At 42.5% G+C, this 21,340-nt stretch overlaps 1 protein-coding gene and 1 long non-coding RNA gene across 5 annotated transcripts; both read left to right on the forward strand.

Annotated features, from left to right (window-relative positions):
• The first annotated feature begins 6,907 nt into the window (after window positions 1–6,907).
• On the forward strand, window positions 6,908–11,880 carry znf414 (zinc finger protein 414). Of its 4 annotated transcripts, XM_029001057.1 has the most exons (8): window positions 6,931–7,017; window positions 7,407–7,421; window positions 7,866–8,012; window positions 8,352–8,426; window positions 8,511–8,618; window positions 8,716–8,821; window positions 9,444–9,880; window positions 11,487–11,880. In XM_029001057.1, exons 4-8 carry the CDS (start codon window positions 8,375–8,377, stop codon window positions 11,660–11,662), a joined length of 879 nt encoding a protein of 292 aa, XP_028856890.1. In that variant the 5' UTR covers window positions 6,931–7,017; window positions 7,407–7,421; window positions 7,866–8,012; window positions 8,352–8,374; the 3' UTR covers window positions 11,663–11,880. The 4 variants fall into 4 exon arrangements, with proteins under 4 accessions (XP_028856889.1, XP_028856888.1, XP_028856887.1 ...); XM_029001056.1 differs by lacking the exon at window positions 7,407–7,421 and having other exon boundaries at window positions 6,908–7,017; XM_029001055.1 differs by lacking the exons at window positions 7,407–7,421; window positions 7,866–8,012 and adding an exon at window positions 10,136–10,209 and having other exon boundaries at window positions 6,911–7,017.
• A 4,056-nt stretch (window positions 11,881–15,936) lies between these two features.
• LOC114802729 (uncharacterized) lies at window positions 15,937–16,875 on the forward strand. Its single transcript, XR_003751772.1, has 3 exons — window positions 15,937–16,107; window positions 16,200–16,312; window positions 16,788–16,875. It is a non-coding gene; the product is annotated as an uncharacterized LOC114802729 (long non-coding RNA).
• The last annotated feature ends 4,465 nt before the right edge of the window (window positions 16,876–21,340 follow it).

A 21,340-nucleotide genomic window follows, 5' to 3' on the forward strand; every position in this document is an offset into this window, starting at 1 on the left:
AAAGGATAGATCCTGACACAGGGGCGAGGAAGAGAAACGTAAAAACCGTCCAAGCTGCAGGGGAATTGTTAGGACGAACAGTCTTCAATCAAACGGAGCGTGACAACAAGCTGGCTCCTTCAATCGAAGATGACATCTTTTTGAAGATGATGGACAAAGAGGTCTACAGAAATTAGTCTAACAGTTGGGTGGCTCCACTCCCGTTCAGACAACCGAGACAACACTTACCTAATAATCGTGAGCAAGCAGTCAAACATTTCACATCACTCCAGCGCAGTCTAAAAAAGAGACCAGAGATGTTACCAAAGTATGTAGCCTTCATGGGGAAGATTTTGGACAACAATCATACAGAGATAGCGCCACCATTGGGACAGAATGAAGAATGTTGGTTCCTTCCAACATTCGGGGTGTTCCATCCTCGAAAGCCAAGTCAAATCAGGGTGGTATTTGACTCGAGCGCTAAGTGTTCTGGAGTTTCTCTTAATGATGTGCTTCTCACAGGGCCTGATCTTAACAACATGCTGCTTGGAGTACTGATGCCGTTCTGCAAGTAGCTATACTAGCAGACGTACAGCAGATGTTTCACTGTTTCATAGTGCGCCCAGATCACAGGAATTACCTTAGGTTTCTGTGGTATAAGAACAATGATGTGACCAAAGAAGTCATATACTACAGAATGAAAGTCCATGTTTTCGGGAACAGCCTGTCTCCAGCCATAGCTATTTATGGACTCAGGAGAGCTATCCGAGAGGGTGAGAGAGAACATGGGAGTGACACAGTTGACTTTGTGGAGCGCCACTTTTATGTGGACGATGGTCTTCATTCCCTTCCATCTGATGCTGAAGCAATTGATCTGCTCAGTAGAACGCAGTCATCATTTGCCAAATCAAATGTCAAGCTTCACAAGTTTGCTTCTAATAGCTGAAAGGTCTTGGAAGCTTTCCCTCAGGAAGACCGCGCAGCAGTTGAAGGGAATGTGGATCTCAGTGGGGAAGTTATGCCCACTCAGCGCAGTTTAGGTCTTCTGTGGGGAGTGACAAGTGACACATTCACCTTTTCTGTGGCAGAAGACCTCAAGCCATTCACCCGTCATGGTGTCCTCTCCACGATAAATAGTATCTTCGACCCAATGGGGTTCTCTGCACCAGTTACGATCCAGGATAGGGCTCTTCTAAGAGAACTCACAGCTGAACTGTCGGATTGGGACACGCCGCTCCCTGAAGATAAGATTGGCAGGTGGAAAGTCTGGCACGACTCACTAGAGACTCAGGTAAAAGGCTCATTAACTCTGCCTTACATAAATGTGTAACTTGCCGTAAGCTCAGAGGCAAACTGCAAACACGACGCATGGCTGACTTACCTGCGGTGCGTCTCCAAACCTGCCCTCCCTTTACTTACGTAGGGTTAGATGTTTTTGGACCCTGGTTTATCATCGCACGGCGCACTAAGGGTGCGCAGGCAGGAAGCGAGCGCTGGGCTATTCTGTTTTGCTGCATGAGTTCCAGAGCAGTACATATTGAGGTCATCGAATCGATGGATTCTTCAAGCTGTATCAAAGCCCTGAGATGTTTCTTCGCAGTGAGAGGACCAGCTAAACAGCTCATGTCTGACTGTGGCACAAACTTTGTAGGAGTGTGTAAGGAGCTTGGAATGAGTGGGAACAACCCTGAGACCCCAGTGCAGAGGTTCCTAAGCCAACAAGGGTGTTCATGGGTATTCAACCCCCCCTCACACTTCACACATGGGAAGTTCTTGGGAACGACTAATCGGAGTAGCTAGGAAGATTCTGGATGCAATGCTTCGCGATCAGTGCACTCGTTTAACACACGATGTTCTATGCACATTAATGGCAGAAGTAGCATCCATCATCAATGCAAGACCACTAATCCCAGTTTCAGATGATCCTGAGGACCCATTCATCCTATGACCTTCAATGCTGTTAAACCAGGAGGTTGGAGTCCCACCTATACCGGGAGACTTCACAAAGATCTTCTCACCAAACAGTGGAGACAAGTGCAGGTTCTTGCCAATAGATTCTGGACTCGTTGGAGGCAAGAGTACCTGCCAACTTTGCAGTATCGTAGGAAATGGAACAAGTCGCACCGGAACTTGCAAGAAGGAGACATTGTGCTTCTTAAAGACAGACAAGCTGCCCGCAATAACTGGCCTATGGCTGTGATTACGAAAGCGTTCTCTGGAGGGGACGGGAAGGTAAGAAAGGTGGAGTTAAGGACAACCAATCAGGGAGGTTGTTTTGCTTTTGAGTAAAGACTAGTATGTATAAGCTCTGGTTAGTGACCTCACAGAGACCAGGCGGGGAGTGTGCTGCCTTCTAAGGCATCTTTTGAGTGTAACTTTATTTTGAAAGGTTCAGAGTAAGAGACTTTTAGCGAGTGCATTTATTTTGTACAGGAAGTTGTTATGGTTCATATCTTGTTTCCTTATAATTTGTCAAGACCACACTAGAATTCATTTGTGTGTAATCTGTGTCCATCGCATGTAATCCATACTGTAATCACCACAGATGCAATGTCGTGATTACATCATTTCATAAATTAAAGTGTTAGGTAAATGTTAAAGGCATTATTTGTTAAAGAAAAGAAACGTTAATTTATGTTACAAAGACAATTTATTTATGATGGTTAAACACACAGGATGGTTAATGTATGTTTTCTTGTGTTATAGTTTTCACTCTCTCTGTAAATGAATGAAGAGTCACAGTAAACGGCATAAAGAAAGCTTACGACGACTCAAGCCATTATTTGCAGGAAGAGTTTAACTAGCTGTATAGCTTCAGTTCCTACACTGTATAATAATAATAATAATAATAATAATAATAAATAAAAAAAGTGATTGTCACATGTGATACACAGCAGCACAGCACACACAGTGAAATTTGTCCTCTGCATTTATCCCATCACCCTGAGTGAGCAGTGGGCAGCCATGACAGGCGCCCGGGGAGCAGTGTGTGGGGACGGTGCTTTGCTCAGTGGCACCTCAGTGGTACCTTGGCGGATCGGGATTCGAACCGGCAACCTTCTGATTACGGGGCCACTTCCTTAACCACTAGGCCACCACTGCCTCACTGTAGTGAGGACAGCATACAAACATAACCAAATATTACACTTTTATGTCTTTAATATAAAATATATGTAACAGGTAGGGTGAAGGAAAAGTGAAATGAAAGTAAAAAGTAGGTAAAAATATTTGTGCAAGAGTAAAAAGTTTGCAAGTATTCTATTCTGGTCTGATTAAGTCGCAAAGTGATTGAAAGTGCTGGAGTGTATTGGAGTTCTATGTAGTGTTGTTGTTGAGAGCTCGTATAGCCTGTGGGAAGAAGCTCCTCCTCATTCTCTCTGTGTTGGACTTCAGGGAGCGGAAGTGCTTCCCTGATCGCAGCTGAGAGAACAGTCCACTGTTGGGGTGGCTGTTGCTCTTCATGCTACTCTGTCCCACCTGGAGCACCAGGGGAGCTACGCCTCCTCTTTATAGACATTATCTCTGCTTTTAACACCATCCTTCCTCACAGATTGGTGTGTAAATTGTCAGATCTGGGACTCCCATGTTCCACCTGTCTCTGGATTAAAGACTTCCTGACAGACCACACACAAATGGTTAGGACGGGCTCTCACATCTCCTCGGCCATCAGCGTCAACACTGGCTCCCCTCAGGGCTGTGTGCTGAGCCCCCTGCTCTTCACACTGTACACAAAGATCTGTGATCTTGCCCACAACACCACCATCATCAAATTTGTAGATGACACCACTGTGGTGGGGCTCATTTCTGGAGGATGTGGAGTCACTGACAGCGTGGTGCACAGACAATAACCTGCTCCTGAACACAGCAAAGATTGTTGTGAATTTTAGGAAAAGGCAAACCGATATCAAACCCCTTTACATAGCTGGGGACTGTGTGTATGGAGAACCTGGTGAAGAGCTGGTGAAGAAGGCTCAGCAGAGACTTTATTTCCTGGGAGTTCTCAGGAAAACAACATCTGTCAAAAACTGCTGCCGTCCTTCTACCACCGTTGCACTGAAAGCATCCTGTGCTACTGCTGCTGCGTGTGGAGGAAATCACTGCCGCAGATTGTGAAAGACTTCCCAGGAAATCATTGTCTGTTTTCTGCCCTTTCCGAATGAACTGAACAGCTCTCGCTGTCTCAAGAGAGCACAAAATATAATTAAGGACCCCTCACATCCCGATCATGACCTGTTCCAACTTCCAACGGATTAAACAACAGCTTCTAATGACATTTATTCCATCTTTCCAACTCCATTCCTTTTTCATGTGCAATAAGGTTTCTTCATGTGCAATAAGGTTTCTACCTCTCTAAAAATACTAGTACTCACCCTTTAATTAAAATTTTAGATGTATCATATTCTGTATTGTATTTGTATTAGTTTTTGTATTATATTAGTATAAGTCTTCATTTTAAGATAGCTTTTTTTCTACACACCATATAGAAATGGACTGCACCTAATTCCGTTGTAATTGTTACAATGACAATAAAAATATTCTGATTCTGGTTAAATAAAGGTGTGAAAGCATGACATTTTCAGCATTTACTTTTTTCACATCTGCAGTCTTTTCGTAGACTTACAAGTTACAGTTCACACTGTACAGATCAGTGCGTTCATCAACAAGACAATTTTAAAAAATGGTTTTACTTTTTTTTGCTTTCATTATGGAGGATTGGATGGTCATTATTTCATTTATGTACACGTACTCACTGATAGTTTGATACATTGATTATATATACGTATAGTTATATACAGTACAAAAGTTTGGACACACCTTCTTATTCAATGTGTTTTCTTTCATTTCATGACCATTTACACTGGTAGATTCTCACTGAAGGCATCAAAACTATGAATGAACACATGGAGTTACAGCACCTGAGAAGGTTCGGCATGGAGAGTATTCTGTCTTGCTGGATCACCACCTTGTATGGCAGCTGTAACACAGAAGCTCTGGACTGAGGGTAGTCAGATCAGCACAGAGGTGTTGAACTGCCGTCCATCCAGGACCTCTACAGACAGCACTGTAGGAGGAAGACGCAGCAGATTCTCTCTGTTCCCAGCCACCCCAGCCACAGTCTTTTCACACTCCTGCCAATAGGCTGGCGGTAGAGGAGCATCTGGACCAGCAACTTATAGACAGTTTCTATCAGGCTTCTGAACTACTGACATTCTGCACATACATTACCATTAATAGCAATCACCAAAACTACTGGACTCATGACCTTGGACCTCACTTTCTAATTGTCGCTGTGCATCTTTTTGCACCTCAGTATTAAATTCTTCAAAACTTGTAAATCCTAAACACTCTTGTTAATGATATTTTCACACACACACACACACACACTCTTAATTTTTTTACTTAGCTTTACTTTACTTTATTTTGCAGACGCTTTTATCCAAAGCCATTTACTAAGATCATTTAAGTTCATTTTTCCTCGTTAATGTACACACAATGTACCCCCCATTGAAAAACAAGGCATTGTTGACATTTATTAACAAAAAAACTGAAATATCACATGGTCCTAAGTATTCCGATCCTTTGCTGTGATGCTCATATATTTAACTGAGGTGCTGTCCATTTCTTCTGATCATCCTTCAGAGGTTCTACACATTCATTTGAGTCCAGCTGTACTTATTATACTGATTGGACTTGATTAGGAAAGCCACACCCCTATATAACACCTATATAAGAGCAAATAAGAATCATGAGGTCAAAAGAACTGCCTGAAGAGTTCCAGAGATGCAGTCAGAAGATGGAAGAAAGTTGTAGAAAGTAAACCATCACTGCAGCCCTCCACCAGTTGGGGTTTTATGGCAGAGTGGCCTGACAGAATCCTCTCCTCAGTGCAAGACACATGAAAGCCTGCATGGAGTTTGCAAAAAAAAAACTAAATTTGAATGGCTGACTCAAAGATGGTGAGAATGTTCACCTTCCAACAAGACAATGACCCTAAGCACACAGATAAAATAATGAAGTAATGGCTTTGAATGACCCAGTGAGAGCCCTGACTTAAACACAATTGAGGGTCTCTGGAGAGAGCTAAAAATGTCTGTCTACCAATGTTGACCATCCAACCTGCCAGAACTGGAGAGGATCGGCAAGGAGGAATGGCAGAGGATCCCCAACACAAGGTGTGAAAAACTTGTTTCATTTTCCCCAAAAATACTCTTGGCAGTATAGATCAAAAGAGAACATCTACTAAATACAGAGCAAAGGGAGATTTTATTTCAGTTTTCCTTTTTTTAATAAATCTGCAAAAATGTAAACTATTCTGTGTTTTTCTGTCGATATGAGGTGCTGTGTGTACATTTAGAAAAATGTTTTGTAGTTATAGTAAATGGGTGGACAGGTATCCATGGTTATAACAATTCACATTGAGAATATGAATACACATTTTCTGAAATACCAATATAGCATTTTAATCCTCAATTTATTTAATGCATTATAAAAACCATGTATAGACTTAATGTTTTCATCCATGTTACTGCAGAGGTTGGTCACACTATCCAGAAATGAATAGGATTTTGTGAAATAATTTAGCCCTATAAATTACGCATTAAATTAAAGTAAAAAAAGTAAATTAGCAACATGTATATTTCTCAGCTACACCAACAGTAACACTCAATTTAGTTCCCGTCTTTGTTGTTAAAATCGACTGTTATTTAGTAATCTATTAATGAGTATTAATCTATTAATCATATATTCTAGAACATTTTAAAAATATTTAATATTTTTGTAATATATTGTAATACAAAACAAGCATCACTAACGTAACTGCGTTCCAAATATGCCACAATTCCACCTATTGTGGCAGTCACGTGACCACACCTCACAGTGGCCGCAGCCAGGCCCTCCTCCGTCCTCTTGACTGAGTTCATCTGCGCATGCGTCAAACGCGCATGCGTCCATCCAGTACGTGCCGTTCGTGTTTTGACTGCTTTATGCGACATTGTCCAGTACAATCTAGCGTCTGCAGGATTATCGTGCCCGTCTCAGGTACTATTTACAGATTATACTACTCTGTAAGTAGGGACTTACTTGAAGTTGCGTGTCATATTTGAGTGGGTCTGCGAAGAGCCAGGGATCCCCTTGCTTGTTCGAGCTAATCAGCGAGCAGATTAGCAGTCATGTTCAGAATTCTGACTGTCATTTAGGCGTTGATAAAATGTCTCTTGTGCAACGTTTAGGCAACCATAGTCCTTATCTGCTCTCGTAGTCTATCTGAAGTAGGCTAGCGTGGTGATGAAGAAATGTGTTTAGCTGTATGTTCAACTGTGCTGTGCGTCGTATTTTTGAGGAGGCAATGCTGCGTTAGCATAATATTTTAAATCTCAAAAGGACAATTATGAGCTGATTTATCACTGCTTGTGTCACTAAAACTGAAGCACTCCCTGGGCAAGGTAAATGAAATCTCACTATACTTAGCATGGCACTTTCTTAACCATAGTGATTAAATATCTCAAGGATTTAACTGAGAAATAATAATTAATAATTAAGCATTAATAATAATGCTGTATCGTGCTGATTATGCTGTTTCCATTTTTATCTTTAATGATTAGACAGCATTGAAAGTTTTCAAGCCCTTTGTTTAGGTGTGCTTGGTGGTAAAAAACAAAACTGAGATTCTGGTTTTGATACTAAATTAGATGGTTCTAGTTATGATGGTTTGAGAGTGAGCCTATGTTTCCTATGCAATACTGCTTAAGAAGACTATTGTTAAAAAGTGTCTGATTTCTTTCCTGATCATGGGGATGCTGAATGCATTAATTTCATTTCCATGCAATACATTGCTTGCCAATTCCACAGGAATTGCTATAAATTTTAATGAATTTGTACCCATGCAGAACCCAAAAATCTTGGACAGCAAAACATCACCAAAAATGGAACACAATATATACGGGTGGTAGTGGCCTAGTGGGTAACACACTTGCCTATAAACCAGAAGACCCCCTGAGCAAGACACAGGGAAACTGTCCCTGTAACTACTGATTGTAAGTCGCTCTGGATAAGGGCGTCTGATAAATTCTGTAAATGTAAATATATTAATCCAATGGTTCTTAGACTATTTAAATCCTTTTAGTTGATTATATAGTAATGTTACATTTTAACTTATATTACATACACTAGATATTAATGGCTTCTTGCATGGCTACTGGGTCATTATCAGTGCGTGTACTGTACATTATATGCGGTTCCATCAATAAGACCCCCCTGTAAATGATTACATTGCAATGTTAAGGTCAATGTCAACTGTTTAAATTAGGTAATACATAAAGAAACTTTTGTGGCTATGACACAGAAATGGTAAATGTTTATCTTTTCATATCCAGTTCAGGTAATTTCCACTGAAACAATGGACTACAAGCAAGATCCTACACTACAACAAGCTGGCAGTCACCATGAAGGTGTGGGTTTTTCTTTCCCCCATAAATATGCATTCCTTCATATTTTTTTCTGGTTCTCAAACAGTAGCTGTGTATTTTTCATAGGTCCTAGTTTGCCCTGCACATTCTTCAGTTGTAAGAGGACATTCACTGATGCAGAGTCGTTAAGCAGTCACCTCCGAGACCACCAGGCCTCTACACAGTCACTTCCTGGTTTGGCATTTCTTCAGTCAGGCTTAAAATTTTAAATTTTGTCAGAATATTCCAATGTGGCATGAAAACACTAACATTTACATCTTTTATTTTACAGGGAAATTGTTCTTATGTTCTTCAACAGGGTGTAATGGTCAATTTACCAGCATGCAACAGTTGATGGATCACATGAGGCACCACTACAAACCTAATTATTTCTTCTTGTGAGTGTTTTGATGCAGGTTTCATACATGTATATTTTACAGTTTGGTTTTAGCCATGTTGCATTCCATGATTGAGCGGTGTTCTGTAAAAATCTTAATTTACGTGACATCTGTTAATCAGTTAAAGTCACACTTTCATTGTACATCATATTTCATGATATTACATTTTAAGATTTTAATGTGTTAACAGGCTCATATTTTTTGCCACTTTGCACTTCTCAGCATGTAAGCATGTAAATTTTTCACCTTGACTGAAACAAAACACCCAGAGAATAATCAACCAGCACCTATATAGCACCTTTCAATGAATATTACGTGCTTATTACTTTTTGTGTGTAAAATACAAAGAAACTGAACACCTGTCTCTAGGTGCAAGACCTGTATTGCTGTGAGTTGGACAGCTGCAATCTGGGTTAGTACCAGGACATGCCTTTCAGATAGTGACTTCTGATACAATAGCTCTCGATACGTCACTCAAGACTTGCTGGTCCACAAACGCTATTGGCCAGGTCTTTCAGTTTCATTGTCTCATTGCCTGTTTTTTATGTAGTGACTCAGAGAGGCACTAAATAAATGCCAAATCCCCATTTCTTTCTTTCTGGATGTTCTCTGTCTCCTGCAGGTGTGAGAGCTGTCGGGCTAAGTTGCGTTCTTACCGCACTCTCCTGAAACACCTCCAGACTTGCGCCAAAGTGGCCAAGACCAAGGCTGGTCGAGGCGTAGTTCAGACACCAGTTCCAGATGCTGCAGAGCCTTATATTGCCCCACCAGAGACTACGTTGGAGCAGATGGAGTCAGAACCTGAACCCACTTTTGCCTTTCCATTAGCCACAGCATCACTTGACTCCTCTATACCACACGAGCACTCATCTGACCTCCAAGCTATAGATCCTGCCGGGCTTGGAAGGGCGCTGTCTGATGCCAGCCAGTCTTCTCCTCAACTGTCAGCAGCTGTGCCTCCAGTCACTTCTCCAGCAGAGCTCCGATCCAGCAGAGACACTCCCATTGGGAGTCTTCCTGGACCACATGGTTCCAATGCTGTCTGGAGGAAAAACCAAGGTGATTGGGCCTGACTGTTCGTTTGGTTCATGCCAAATTAAAAAAGTATCAGGAATTGTTTTTAATAAATATCCATTTCTCCAAGTTTCCATGTGCCACTTCCTGTGTTTCCCTTTATTTGATAGTCCATGGACTTCACCTAACATGACTTGCTTGCCCTGAGGTGGAGTGTCATATGAATTTGATGAGTACGTAGGAGTGCCCTTTGGCTGCTTTTTGAGTGAACTGTTTTGTCATGTTGCACTGTTCTGCCAGACGCTCCTGGGCCCATAATGCACAGAAGGAACTCTTCTCCAGCCAGTCAGACTATAAGTAGAGGTGAAGTCCAGGTGAGGCACAGAGAAACCCAACCAACACCACATGCACACACAGCATAAGCAGAGGGTTGGGGTAGAAATTTGAATTTGGCACTTCTTTGCTCAGTCCCCGTCACTTCACCAGGCACATGTGCTTTGGTGGATTAAATATGGCTTTCTTTACACACTTACCTCTCAGACCCAACAAGACAGGGATGCACTAACCCAGCTACCTGCTGCTGGTATCCTGGCTGCATTTTGCTGATGTTTTGAGCTTTTGCATCTTGCTTTCTCTCCCTCCTAAATTTATTGTAGGTGATCTCAGGTTGTCAGTGGTTTCTAACCTGGCTGGCTGGGTGGCAGAGCTTGCAAGACCAGGCTTACAGAAGTTGTGTTTTTTTCCCTCTCTCTCTTCCCTCCTTAGATGTCATTAGGTCTTACTCCTGTGCTGTTGCACCAGTATTCATTGTTTTGGAAATGTAGTTCAACACTTCTTCATTCACTGGTTCATTACCATGGTACTGGGGAGAAGTTACACTGTGCTATGTCATTATTTTAAGAAGTGAAATTATCTAAACTCTTTTGTGCAGGCCTTTGTGGTTTTAAAATAAGTCAGATATGAATGAGGTGTTGTCATAGGCTGTGTCAGTGTGCTTGTTCAGAAACACCATATCACATATTCAGAATACTTCCATAAAGTATTTTATTTTTATTGGGTATGTCTTTTCATTATTATTATTATTCATTCCTCACAGATTTTTGTGACCACCATCTTTTTCAGTGATGATAGGCCTTTTAACAACAGACCTTATACATAAATATTGTTATATTGTTTCAAATTATTGACTTCATATAATTATTTTTGTCTTTGAAAAATTAATAATGATTAATAAAATGGCTTATAATAATATTACCAAGCCATTGACTATTGCTAAATATATTGCAGTGCTAATGAAAATGTGATTGTATCATGTAGCTTATTTGTGGCCCTGGACTGTGCTGTAAAGAGAAGTTCAAAATTGCTTTGTTCCTTCCTTCTTCCTACTGCGCTAGTGTGTGAAACTGCAAATTCTTGTTTAAATGGTGCTTTGCAAATTATCAATAAAAATCCTAATACAATCCAACACCTGCAGACAGACAACTTTCAATCACCCAGACAAAACAGGTGATTTTTTTTTTTTTTTTTTTTTTTTTTGCAGCTTCAAGTGAAACAATAAGCCTTTGAATTCAGAAGGTCTGCATTGGTTACTGGTCTTGTGGTGCCGGATGAACACTGACTTGCTCTTCCTCCTATCTTCTCTGTGCCTCAGGGCAGTCCTTCCACAGCCGCATCCTGTGGGAACACACCAGGGGACGCTACGGCTGCCTGCAATGTGGCCACTATACTCCCAGCCGCAAGGAGATGACTGAGCACATTGAGGACCAGCACAAAAACCCTGCTGCCAGAGTCAGCAGCGAAATTGGAATGTGGATTCCAAACAATTAAATGCTTAATATGTCTGTTCCAGGTTTCACTTATTACCACGTAGTCTTTTTATGCTACATTTGTTGAAGCATGGTATTTTTTCTGAAGGACGATAATGTAAATAAGACTAGAGAAAATGCAATTTGTGTCTAGTATTGTACAAGGAATTTTAATGTCTATGTAGTTTGTGCAGAATAAATGTGTTTTTATAGTTATGTAATAAAACTAATATTAGCTGCTGTGTTTGCTGGTTCATTCACTTTCCAGTTCCTGCTATTTAACATCACACCTCATAGCTGGTCCAATACAACTGTGGTGTAAAAAGTGTTTGCCTCCCCTCTGATTTCTGACTTTTTTTCAGATCGCCAAACAAATATAAAATGTTAGTCACAGACCAAATGTGTTTTAGTGATGATTTTATTACTAAGGGAGAAAAAAAGACTATGACATTGTCTCTTGTGCTTGTTTCTTCTTTCTGCATTTTGAATCTGTACTTACAACCTGGTTATGATCCACCAAAAGCCATTACATGCCAGCAACACTGACATTCCAGATCAAGACGCTCAACCCTGTAATGTAACCCTTAAAGCTATAGCAGCATGCAACCTAAAAGAGCACAACTGCCCTATGAATACTTTATGAATGAAGTAGTATTCTCCATACTTTTAAGGTTAGTTCAGCAGATGGTGTAGTTTCCTACACTGTTGGTTGCAGTCACCTATGGCAGTCGTGATCCAAACGCTAGCAAAAAGCTCTTGATATCAACCAGTGGACCAGTGCCATCATTGATGTTATATTTGATGTTATATATAATATGTTCATTACTGGATCAGACGTTCTCCCTTCTTCCAGATACGTCACCACATTTCTTGGATCACAAGAAGCGAAGACATTGAAAGAACACCCTATGTACACCCACACTACATAATTATTTGTTTAAATAATGTTTAGATAATAACATTATATATTCCTAATCTTTACAGTTAATTCACAAAACGGTTCATTTCTACTCTTCCTGGGGGAGAATACATTTCATTTATCTTTTTTTTTCAATGAGTGGTTATATTTTAAGGGTGCCCATAACTTCATATTCTTCCTTCTTCTTTTTGTTTTAATAAGCACCATCACTACGTGGCAATTTTTTTCTGGATTTATTATTTCCATCATGCATTTCAAACATTTGACCCAGTCAAACATTTTCTCTGTGATATACAGGAATTATTAAACCATTTATTATCTGGTTTCAAGGAACCTGTGCTTAATCTCCAGTTGGATATTCTAGTCCCCAGTCCCGAATGAACAACATTTCCAGATATCCTGGAGGCGTTTTTCCCCTCCCTCAGTATTTTTCCTACATTCTCCTGTTCATTCTCTCCAATTAGAATAGACATGTTCTTAACACAGTGAAAAAACATGTCACCCAGTAAACCTCCATTCTCCCATTCTCTCCAGTTCACTCACTCACTCTCCATTAGGGGGACTCACCCAGGGCGGGGCACCAGTCCACCACACTCTTCCATTTTATAGTCTGTTTTACTTGTTAAGGTATATCTCGAAGTATCTTGCGTTTTCATATTTTAATGTTGCTGTTTGCTTGCTCAAAGTTTGTTTATCTGCGTGTGTGTCTGTGCAGCATTTGAGTAAATATTTACAATGATTTAGGAATTTAGATCAGGTTGCTGATCTGACGGGGGCAGGAAGCGCAGAGGCATTTACCATGATTGATATATTTATTAGGATTCATTCTACTGTCATCTTTCTTGTCAGGTAAAATTAAATATATTTCTGGAATAAAGACAAGATTAAATTATATACTAGAAACCAACATTCCAGAGGAAATTTTGATGGGCCTGTCCGGGCGTTTTTCGCTGGCATGGCCTCCTGATCTGGTCTCAGCTGTAAAACCAGGGGCCAACAAGTGCTAAACACCTCTGGGAAGTCCTTCAAGACTGTTGGAAAACCATTTCAGGTGACGACCTCTTGAAGCTCATCGAGAGAATGCCAAGAGTGTGCAAAGCAGTAATCAGAGCAAAGGGTGGCTATTTTGAAGAAACTAGAATATAAAACTTTACTTTACTTTATTAAGTACATAACTCATTCATAGTTTGAAAATAAAGAAAGGTGTGTCCAAACTTTTGGCCTGTACTGTGTGTGAGCGTGTGTGTATGTATGTGTATATACATATGTGTGTGTGTATATGTCATAACCTCAGCGCCTGATTTTATTAAACTAGTCATGACAAAACTGTGTCAGCAGGGGGCGCAAAGGCACAAATTCTAATTTAACAATTACGAAAAAAAGTGGACTGAGGATGTGGAAATTCGGTCTCCACCGGGCTTAAGAGGCCTGGAGGCCGAGAAGGATAATGGCGACGCATTTACATTTACAGCATTTATCAGACGCCCTTATCCAGAGCGACTTACAATCAGTAGTTACAGGGACAGTTCCCCTGGAGCAACTTAAGGTTAAGTGTCTTGCTCAGGGACACAATGGTAGTAAGCGGGATTTGAACCCGGGTCTTCTGGTTCACAGGCGAGTGTCTTACCCACTAGGCTACTACCACGACGCGCGGCCTTGTGAGTGGAACGCGGCCGCTGCTGCTCCACCTCCGCACGGCGCTGAACAAGATCACCGAGCGCAACTTCCACCAGCAGCTGGAGAAGGTGGCGGCGCTCAACATCACCACCAAGGAGCGGCTGCTGCTGGTGGTCGACGCCGTGCTCCACAAGGCCGTCACGGAGCCCGAGTTCTCCGGCCTCTACGCCCAGCTGGAACCTCCGCGACCTTCGCCGGCGTCCTGCTGAGCCGCGTGTGGAGGGAGTTCCGCGGGGAGCCGGGACAAGCAGGCCGAGCCCCGCAGCGCCAACTGGGCGTCGTCAGGTTCATCGCGGAGCTCTTCCAGGTGAACCTGGTGGCGGAGACCATCGTCCACAGCGGCATCCAGAAACTTCTCCAGGACCCCACGGAGGACAGCCTGGAGTGCCTGTGCGGCCTCCTGCCGCGCGTCTGCCACGCCCTGGAAAGGTCTCGGGTGGAGCGCTACCTCCGGGAGGTGGAGGAGGTCGTGGGGCCGAGGAGGAGGAGGACCTCGTTCCAGCTGCGCTTCAGGCTGCAGGACACGCTGGACGAGTGCAGCCTCCGGATCCGCAGGCAGGAGAAGGCGGTGAAGAGCAGGGAGCGTCCGGCGGAGGGAACTCGGCGGTGCGCCATGGATGAAGTGGAGATGGTGAGAGGGCCGGTGAAGAGCAGGGAGGGTCCGGTGGAGGGAACTCGGCGGTGCACCATGGATGAAGTGGAGATGGTGAGAGGGCCGGTGAAGAGCAGGGAGGGTCCGGTGGAGGGAACGCGGCGGTGCGCCATGGATGAAGTGGAGATGGTGAGAGGGCCGGTGAAGGCAGTGAAGAGCAGGGAGGGTCCGGTGGAGGGAACTCGGCGGTGCACCATGGATGAAGTGGAGATGGTGAGAGGGCCGGTGAAGGCAGTGAAGAGCAGGGAGGGTCCGGTGGAGGGAACTCGGCGGTGCACCATGGATGAAGTGGAGATGGTGAGAGGGCCGGTGAAGAGCAGGGAGGGTCCGGTGGAGGGAACTCGGCGGTGCGCCATGGATGAAGTGGAGATGGTGAGAGGGCCGGTGAAGGCAGTGAAGAGCAGGGAGGGTCCGGTGGAGGGAACTCGGCGGTGCACCATGGATGAAGTGGAGATGGTGAGAGGGCCGGTGAAGAGCAGGGAGGGTCCGGTGGAGGGAACTCGGCGGTGCGCCATGGATGAAGTGGAGATGGTGAGAGGGCCGGTGAAGGCAGTGAAGAGCAGGGAGGGTCCGGTGGAGGGAACGCGGCGGTGCGCCATGGATGAAGTGGAGATGGTACGCGGGCCGGTAAAGGCGCGTCTGGGCCCGAGAACAGCGCCACGCAGCGTTTAAACGCTCCACTTCTTTTAGTTCAATTTATTAGTTCCGGAATTTACACGCGACGGTCGGCAACAACTACATATATTAACATGAGAGATGCGACGTGACCAGGCCTAGAATAAAACAAGCCAAACACGTGGAAATTGTAATTAAAATAGTATTAGTAGTAGTAATCCTATCGTATCCTGTAGTTTTAGTAGATAATAGTAATAGTGTTGTAGAGCAGGTTAACTGGGGGGAAAAGTCCCCCAAAGCCAAACACATCCGGTTCAACCTCTCGACAGACGGCTGAGTTTCTTTGCCACTTTCCACTTCTCCCCCTTTTCTGCTCTCATCCGTGGCCCACTACCTTATTTCCACCAAATGAAGGTGATCAACAGCGACAACATCGTGGTTACCAGGCAGGGTGAAGTGGAAATTGGTGAGTATTGCCCTGGTCCTCCAACTCCATTTAATTTGAGTGTAATGTTCTCTCATTTCTTTCTACAGGTGACTTGGGAGCAGCAGTCAGCATCAGCGACATACACAGAAGAAGCGAGCTCTCTGGTGTTCTCCACTGGTGAGTCCTCCTGAGAGGAAGGAACTACTGAGTGGGTTGGTCTCTTTTCCAGACCTCATATATATATGTTTGTGATTGTATTGGATGGCTAGGAGGTTCGTCACATCTGGTCACTGCGCATCACTGCTATAGAAATGGCAGAAGAGCAGCGTCCCAATACCGATATGGGCCAGAAAATGTAATCCAGGAGCAGTAACCATCACTGGTGAGTCCATTTTATGGGTGACGGAAAAATTAATTCAGCAAGGGATAAACCTTCAACTCTTACACACATTCAGTAATCCTGTAGCCTCATGGTGGCGCTGCTGGATAAGATGGAGGAGGAGAGGCAGATTGGGACTGAGAGACACTCATTAGAACATGGGGTTTCATTTGGTCTGCTGACTAAAATGGTCCAGACCTGCTTTTATTCTTTTGAACAGGTCCTCTGTCCCGTCCTCTTGTTCTGCCATAATGCTGTGGTAGTAGAATTGACAGAAGAAGGTTCTGTGGGTGTGGGGTGAATAATTTGAACATTGTTAACAAATTTATACCTAAAGCAAAATGTTCTCTCATATGGTCCAGTGTGTCGTATGTCTTGATCACAGAAAATATGTGGAAGATAACAAGAGAACATCCAAAACCTGTTTAGTAGGAATTAATAGTGTTCATAGTAATTCGTTTTCTGCCATCCTTTCTAGGAAAACCAGGCAGACAGTCATTCCCGAGGACCAGGAGGAGGAGGAGGAGAGAGAGTTTGGGACTGAGAGCCAACTCTCCTGCAGTGGTCAAAGAATTGTTCTGTCCTGTTTGCATTGTCTAAAGTGTTGTAAATTTATGTAAAGCGTTCTCATTGTTTTTTTATTTTTATTTCGTGGTGTTGAAATGCCCTTTTTTTATACTTTATATTTTTGCTGTATATTCAATTAATCTTATTAAAACTGTACATAGTTCCATTTTGAATTTGAATTAAATTATTTGAACTAAATTGCTGTTACATAAACTTGTGAACTTATATTAGGAAATTATAGTTGACCCATATTACATGTTTAATTTAACTATTTATTATCTAAACACATTTATATATAAACACATAAAAATGTTAATTTTGGTTTGAGATTTTTTTTTTGAATGCCCATAGATTCCCTATTTGACAAATATTTTGTCAAATAAAACTGTAAAATAATTATCAGGATGTGTGTTTGTTTGGTTTAATTGAAATTCTGCAATAAATTGATCTTCCACTGTTACATACTGACTGGTTATTGTGTTTAAATGTGGCTGTTAAAGAGGAGGGGATTTTACAGTTTATTTCAGTAAAAAAAAAAAAAAGAATACAATTAAGCCTCGACCCAAAGACATACAAAGCAGTCAGGCCACGAAAGAGCGCAGGGAAGACTGCTACTGTGAACCGGGTGTCTGTCTTGTATTTCCTCCCAGTACTGAGACCAAAAGTTGCACTGCCAACTTTTAACGGCAGACCACGTCTGAGAAGTTCGGACAAAAACCCAGAGAGAATCCAGAAATCCATAAAAAAAGGGAAAATTCATGACGGCCTGAACTTGACCCACTGGATGGATGATATCATCTTGATAGCCTCACAGAGGAACTCCAGCAAGCATTTTACATATTAAGCACTAAAAAGTAGCAGGTGCATTGCGCAGTTTCCGGTGCTGCACTGTTTGGTGTGTTTGGTGCGAGCTGGTATTACGTCCAAGGACTCCCTGAATTACCTCTAAATTAATCACACAAATTAACCAAAACCTAAGTTATGGCTCCCTTGCTAATCCCATGTGCAGTATGTGAAATGTACAGCTTGACGAACTCCGTGAGTGAGGATTTCACCTGTGGGAAGTGTAGGAGAAGTTGAAATGACGGAGAAAATAGCCGAGCTAGAGGAGCGCATCCAAAATGTATATTTAATTAGGGAAACAGAAGTCTTAATTGACTCTTTTCTAGTTCCGGACACGCACCAGCCCAGTCAGCCGGTGAGTGTCTCTACCCCGGCGCTGGTACCAGTAGCGCCCTCCGGACAGCAGGGCAGTTGGGTGACGGCTCAGCGTAAAACCCGCCAAGCTCCCCCACCACCTGGTCCGCGTTCAGAACCGCTTCTGCCCCCTCAGCAAGGCATCTGCTGGGTCCTACAAACGACCGGCTATGGTCATTGGCGACTCTATAGTTAGAAACAAGAGATATAGTTAAAACAAGAGATTCTACAAGAAACATTAATAATAAAACTCATAAATATGCTGACAATGTGTCTCTTCCACGGGCTGGACGGGGTGTCTGTTTCAGCAACTAACTACCCGTTACTATCATTCCTTCTGAACATACCACCAGCACCTCCGATATAAGAATAGGATTATTAAATGTTAGATCTCTTACACCTAAAACACTCATTGTGAATGAAATTATTACAGATCAGGGGTTCGATGTACTGTGCCTGACCGAAACTTGGTTAAAACAAAACAAATTTGTAGCATTAAACGAGTCTAATCCTCCTGGATACAGCTATGTACACCAACCTCGCTTAACTGGAAGAGGAGGTGGCATCGCAGTAATTTATAAGGATAACCTCGGTATTACTCATAAACCCGGACAAGGATTTAACTCTTTTGAGATTCTACATACCAATATAACTCATGTAGTCTCACAAAATAAAAATCCTAAATTCATTCCATTGATTATTATTAATAGACCCCCTGGACCTTATTCTGAGTTTCTTAGTGAATTTACAGATTTTGTCTCCAATTTAGTTGTATCTGTGGATAAAGCCCTAATTGTCGGTGACTTTAACATCCACTGTGATAAATTAGAAGACTCACTAAGAACAGCATTCCTGTCTTTATTAGACTCAGTTAGAGTTAACCAACATATAACAGGACCTACTCATGAAGGTGGTCACACGCTCGATCTCGTACTGACCTTCGGATTAAATATAGAAGATATAGTTACTCTTCCGCAATCCGAAATGATCTCAGATCATTTCCTGATCGCTTTTAAAATGTCTCAGACACAATAAACTCAACCCCCCTCGTTATATAGACAAACGTACAATTACATCAAGTACGGCACAGAGGTTTATTAATACCTTACCAGATTTATCAACGCTGATGAACTCACCGTCAGACCCCGCTGAACTTGACCAAGTGACCAAATGTCTAGAATTAACAGTGCGTAGTACGTTAGATATAGTCGCTCCCCTCAAAAGGAAGATAGTAAGAGATAAAAACTTAATTCCTTGGTATAATGACCACACGCGCTCGCTTAAGAAGACCACCCGGAAATTAGAACGGAAATGTCGTCGAAGTAAATTAACTGTATTCCGAATAGCTTGGAAGGAGAGCGTACTTAACTATAAGAAGGCTCTTAGCGCGGCTCGATCAACGTATCTGTCCTCGTTAATAGACAAAAACAAAAATAATCCCGGATTCCTGTTTAAAACTATAGCCAAACTAACCAGGAATAAGACAGAAACGGATACGACCACTTAATATAATCATAGTAGCGATGATTTTATGAATTTCTTTAATACTAAAATAGTCGTGAATAGAGATAAGATTAAAAGCACAACAAATAGCTCCGCCGATATTTCTATGGAACATAATATTCAAATAGCTGACCACGGACTAGAACGCTTCAACCTTATTAAAGAGCATGAATTCATCTCGTTGTCAAATTAATGTACTTGCGCTTTGGATCCGATTCCAACAAGGTTCCTTTAGCAAATAGCACCCGATATTATAAATTCTATCCTCAAAATTGTTAACTCGTCGCTTAGCACCGGCCATGTACCAAGTTCGCAAACATGGTATTTGCTTTCATTGCTACGCTGATGACACACAGCTGAGGCAGAGGCAGCAGCTGAACAATATAGAGAATTGTCTGAAGGACATTAGACAGTGGATGCTCACCAACTTTCTCCTGTTAAACCCTGACAAGACAGAAGCACTTGTACTTGGGCCTCAAGCAGCCAGGCATAAGCTGGCTGACTACACAATAACCCTGGATAGCCTTTCTATCTCACCGAGTATTGAAGTAAAGGATCTAGGTGTCATCATTGATGCAGGTCTCTCATTCAATTCGCATGTAGATAATGTCACTAGGATAGCATTCTTTCACCTTAGAAATACGAAAATACGAAATACGAAAATAAGAAATATCATTTCAATGCATGATGCAGAAAAGTTGGTCCATGCATTTATTACATTAAGGTTAGATTACTGCAATGCATTACTGTCTGGATGCTCTAGTAGGTGCATGAGTAAACTCCAGCTAGTACAGAATGCTGCAGCCAGAGTTCTAACTAGAACTAGGAAATTTGACCACATCACCCCAGTCTTACAATCACTGCACCCATCAAATTTAGGATTGACTACAAAATCCTACTTTTGACCTATAAAGCTCTAAATGGTCTTGCCCCACAATACCTGAGTGAGCTTTTAGTTCTTTATGAACCGCCACGCCCCCTTCGATCAATGGGTGCAGGGTCACTACTGGTACCAAAGGTGCAGAAGGTCACAGCTGGGAGCAGATCCTTCTCCTATAGAGCACCACAGTTGTGGAACGGCTTGCCTGTCAGTGTCTGGGACTCAGACACAGTCTCAGTGTTTAAATCCAATCTCAAAACCTATCTGTTTTCTCTGGCTTTTTGTTAAAGTCTGAGACACTCATTTCACTTCACTTTGACACAGTGTCAATTATAAAGTCCAGTTTATCACAGAGTCCCCCTGTTAGACACAGACAAAGTTAAATTCCCCCTAGTTAGGCTGTCCTAGTTAGGGTACCGGGCCACTGTAGCACCAATATACCACTATAACCACATATTTCAGTATCGGTCGTACAGTGCAACCGTCTGCCGCTGCTTCTGTTTGTTTTCTCCGAGACACGGAATCAAGCGCACAGACCACTGGCAGATCCCAGTGAAAAGACCAGCAAATACATCCTGGTTCCTGACAACTGCTAAACAAGGACACAGCATGAAACGAACCAGAGGGTCACCACAGTGGACCAGTAGCATCATTATGGACACGTAATCTAGACCATGACACTGGACTACATTCTGGACTTCTCCAACCCTACAACTGTAGGACTTATTATTATATTGTACAAATCATCACCAACCCTGCACTGACACCATTTGCAGGCTCACTCTACCCTGGAAGGGGGTCCCTCTCTGTATCACTCCTTCCCAAGGTTTCTTCCTTTCTTTTTTTTCTCTCTCCTAGAGTTTATTTTCTGTGGATTTTTTCCT

The sequence above is a fragment of the Denticeps clupeoides genome, chromosome 13, assembly GCF_900700375.1.
Source record: "Denticeps clupeoides chromosome 13, fDenClu1.1, whole genome shotgun sequence".
In the NCBI taxonomy this organism is placed as follows: domain Eukaryota; kingdom Metazoa; phylum Chordata; class Actinopteri; order Clupeiformes; family Denticipitidae; genus Denticeps; species Denticeps clupeoides.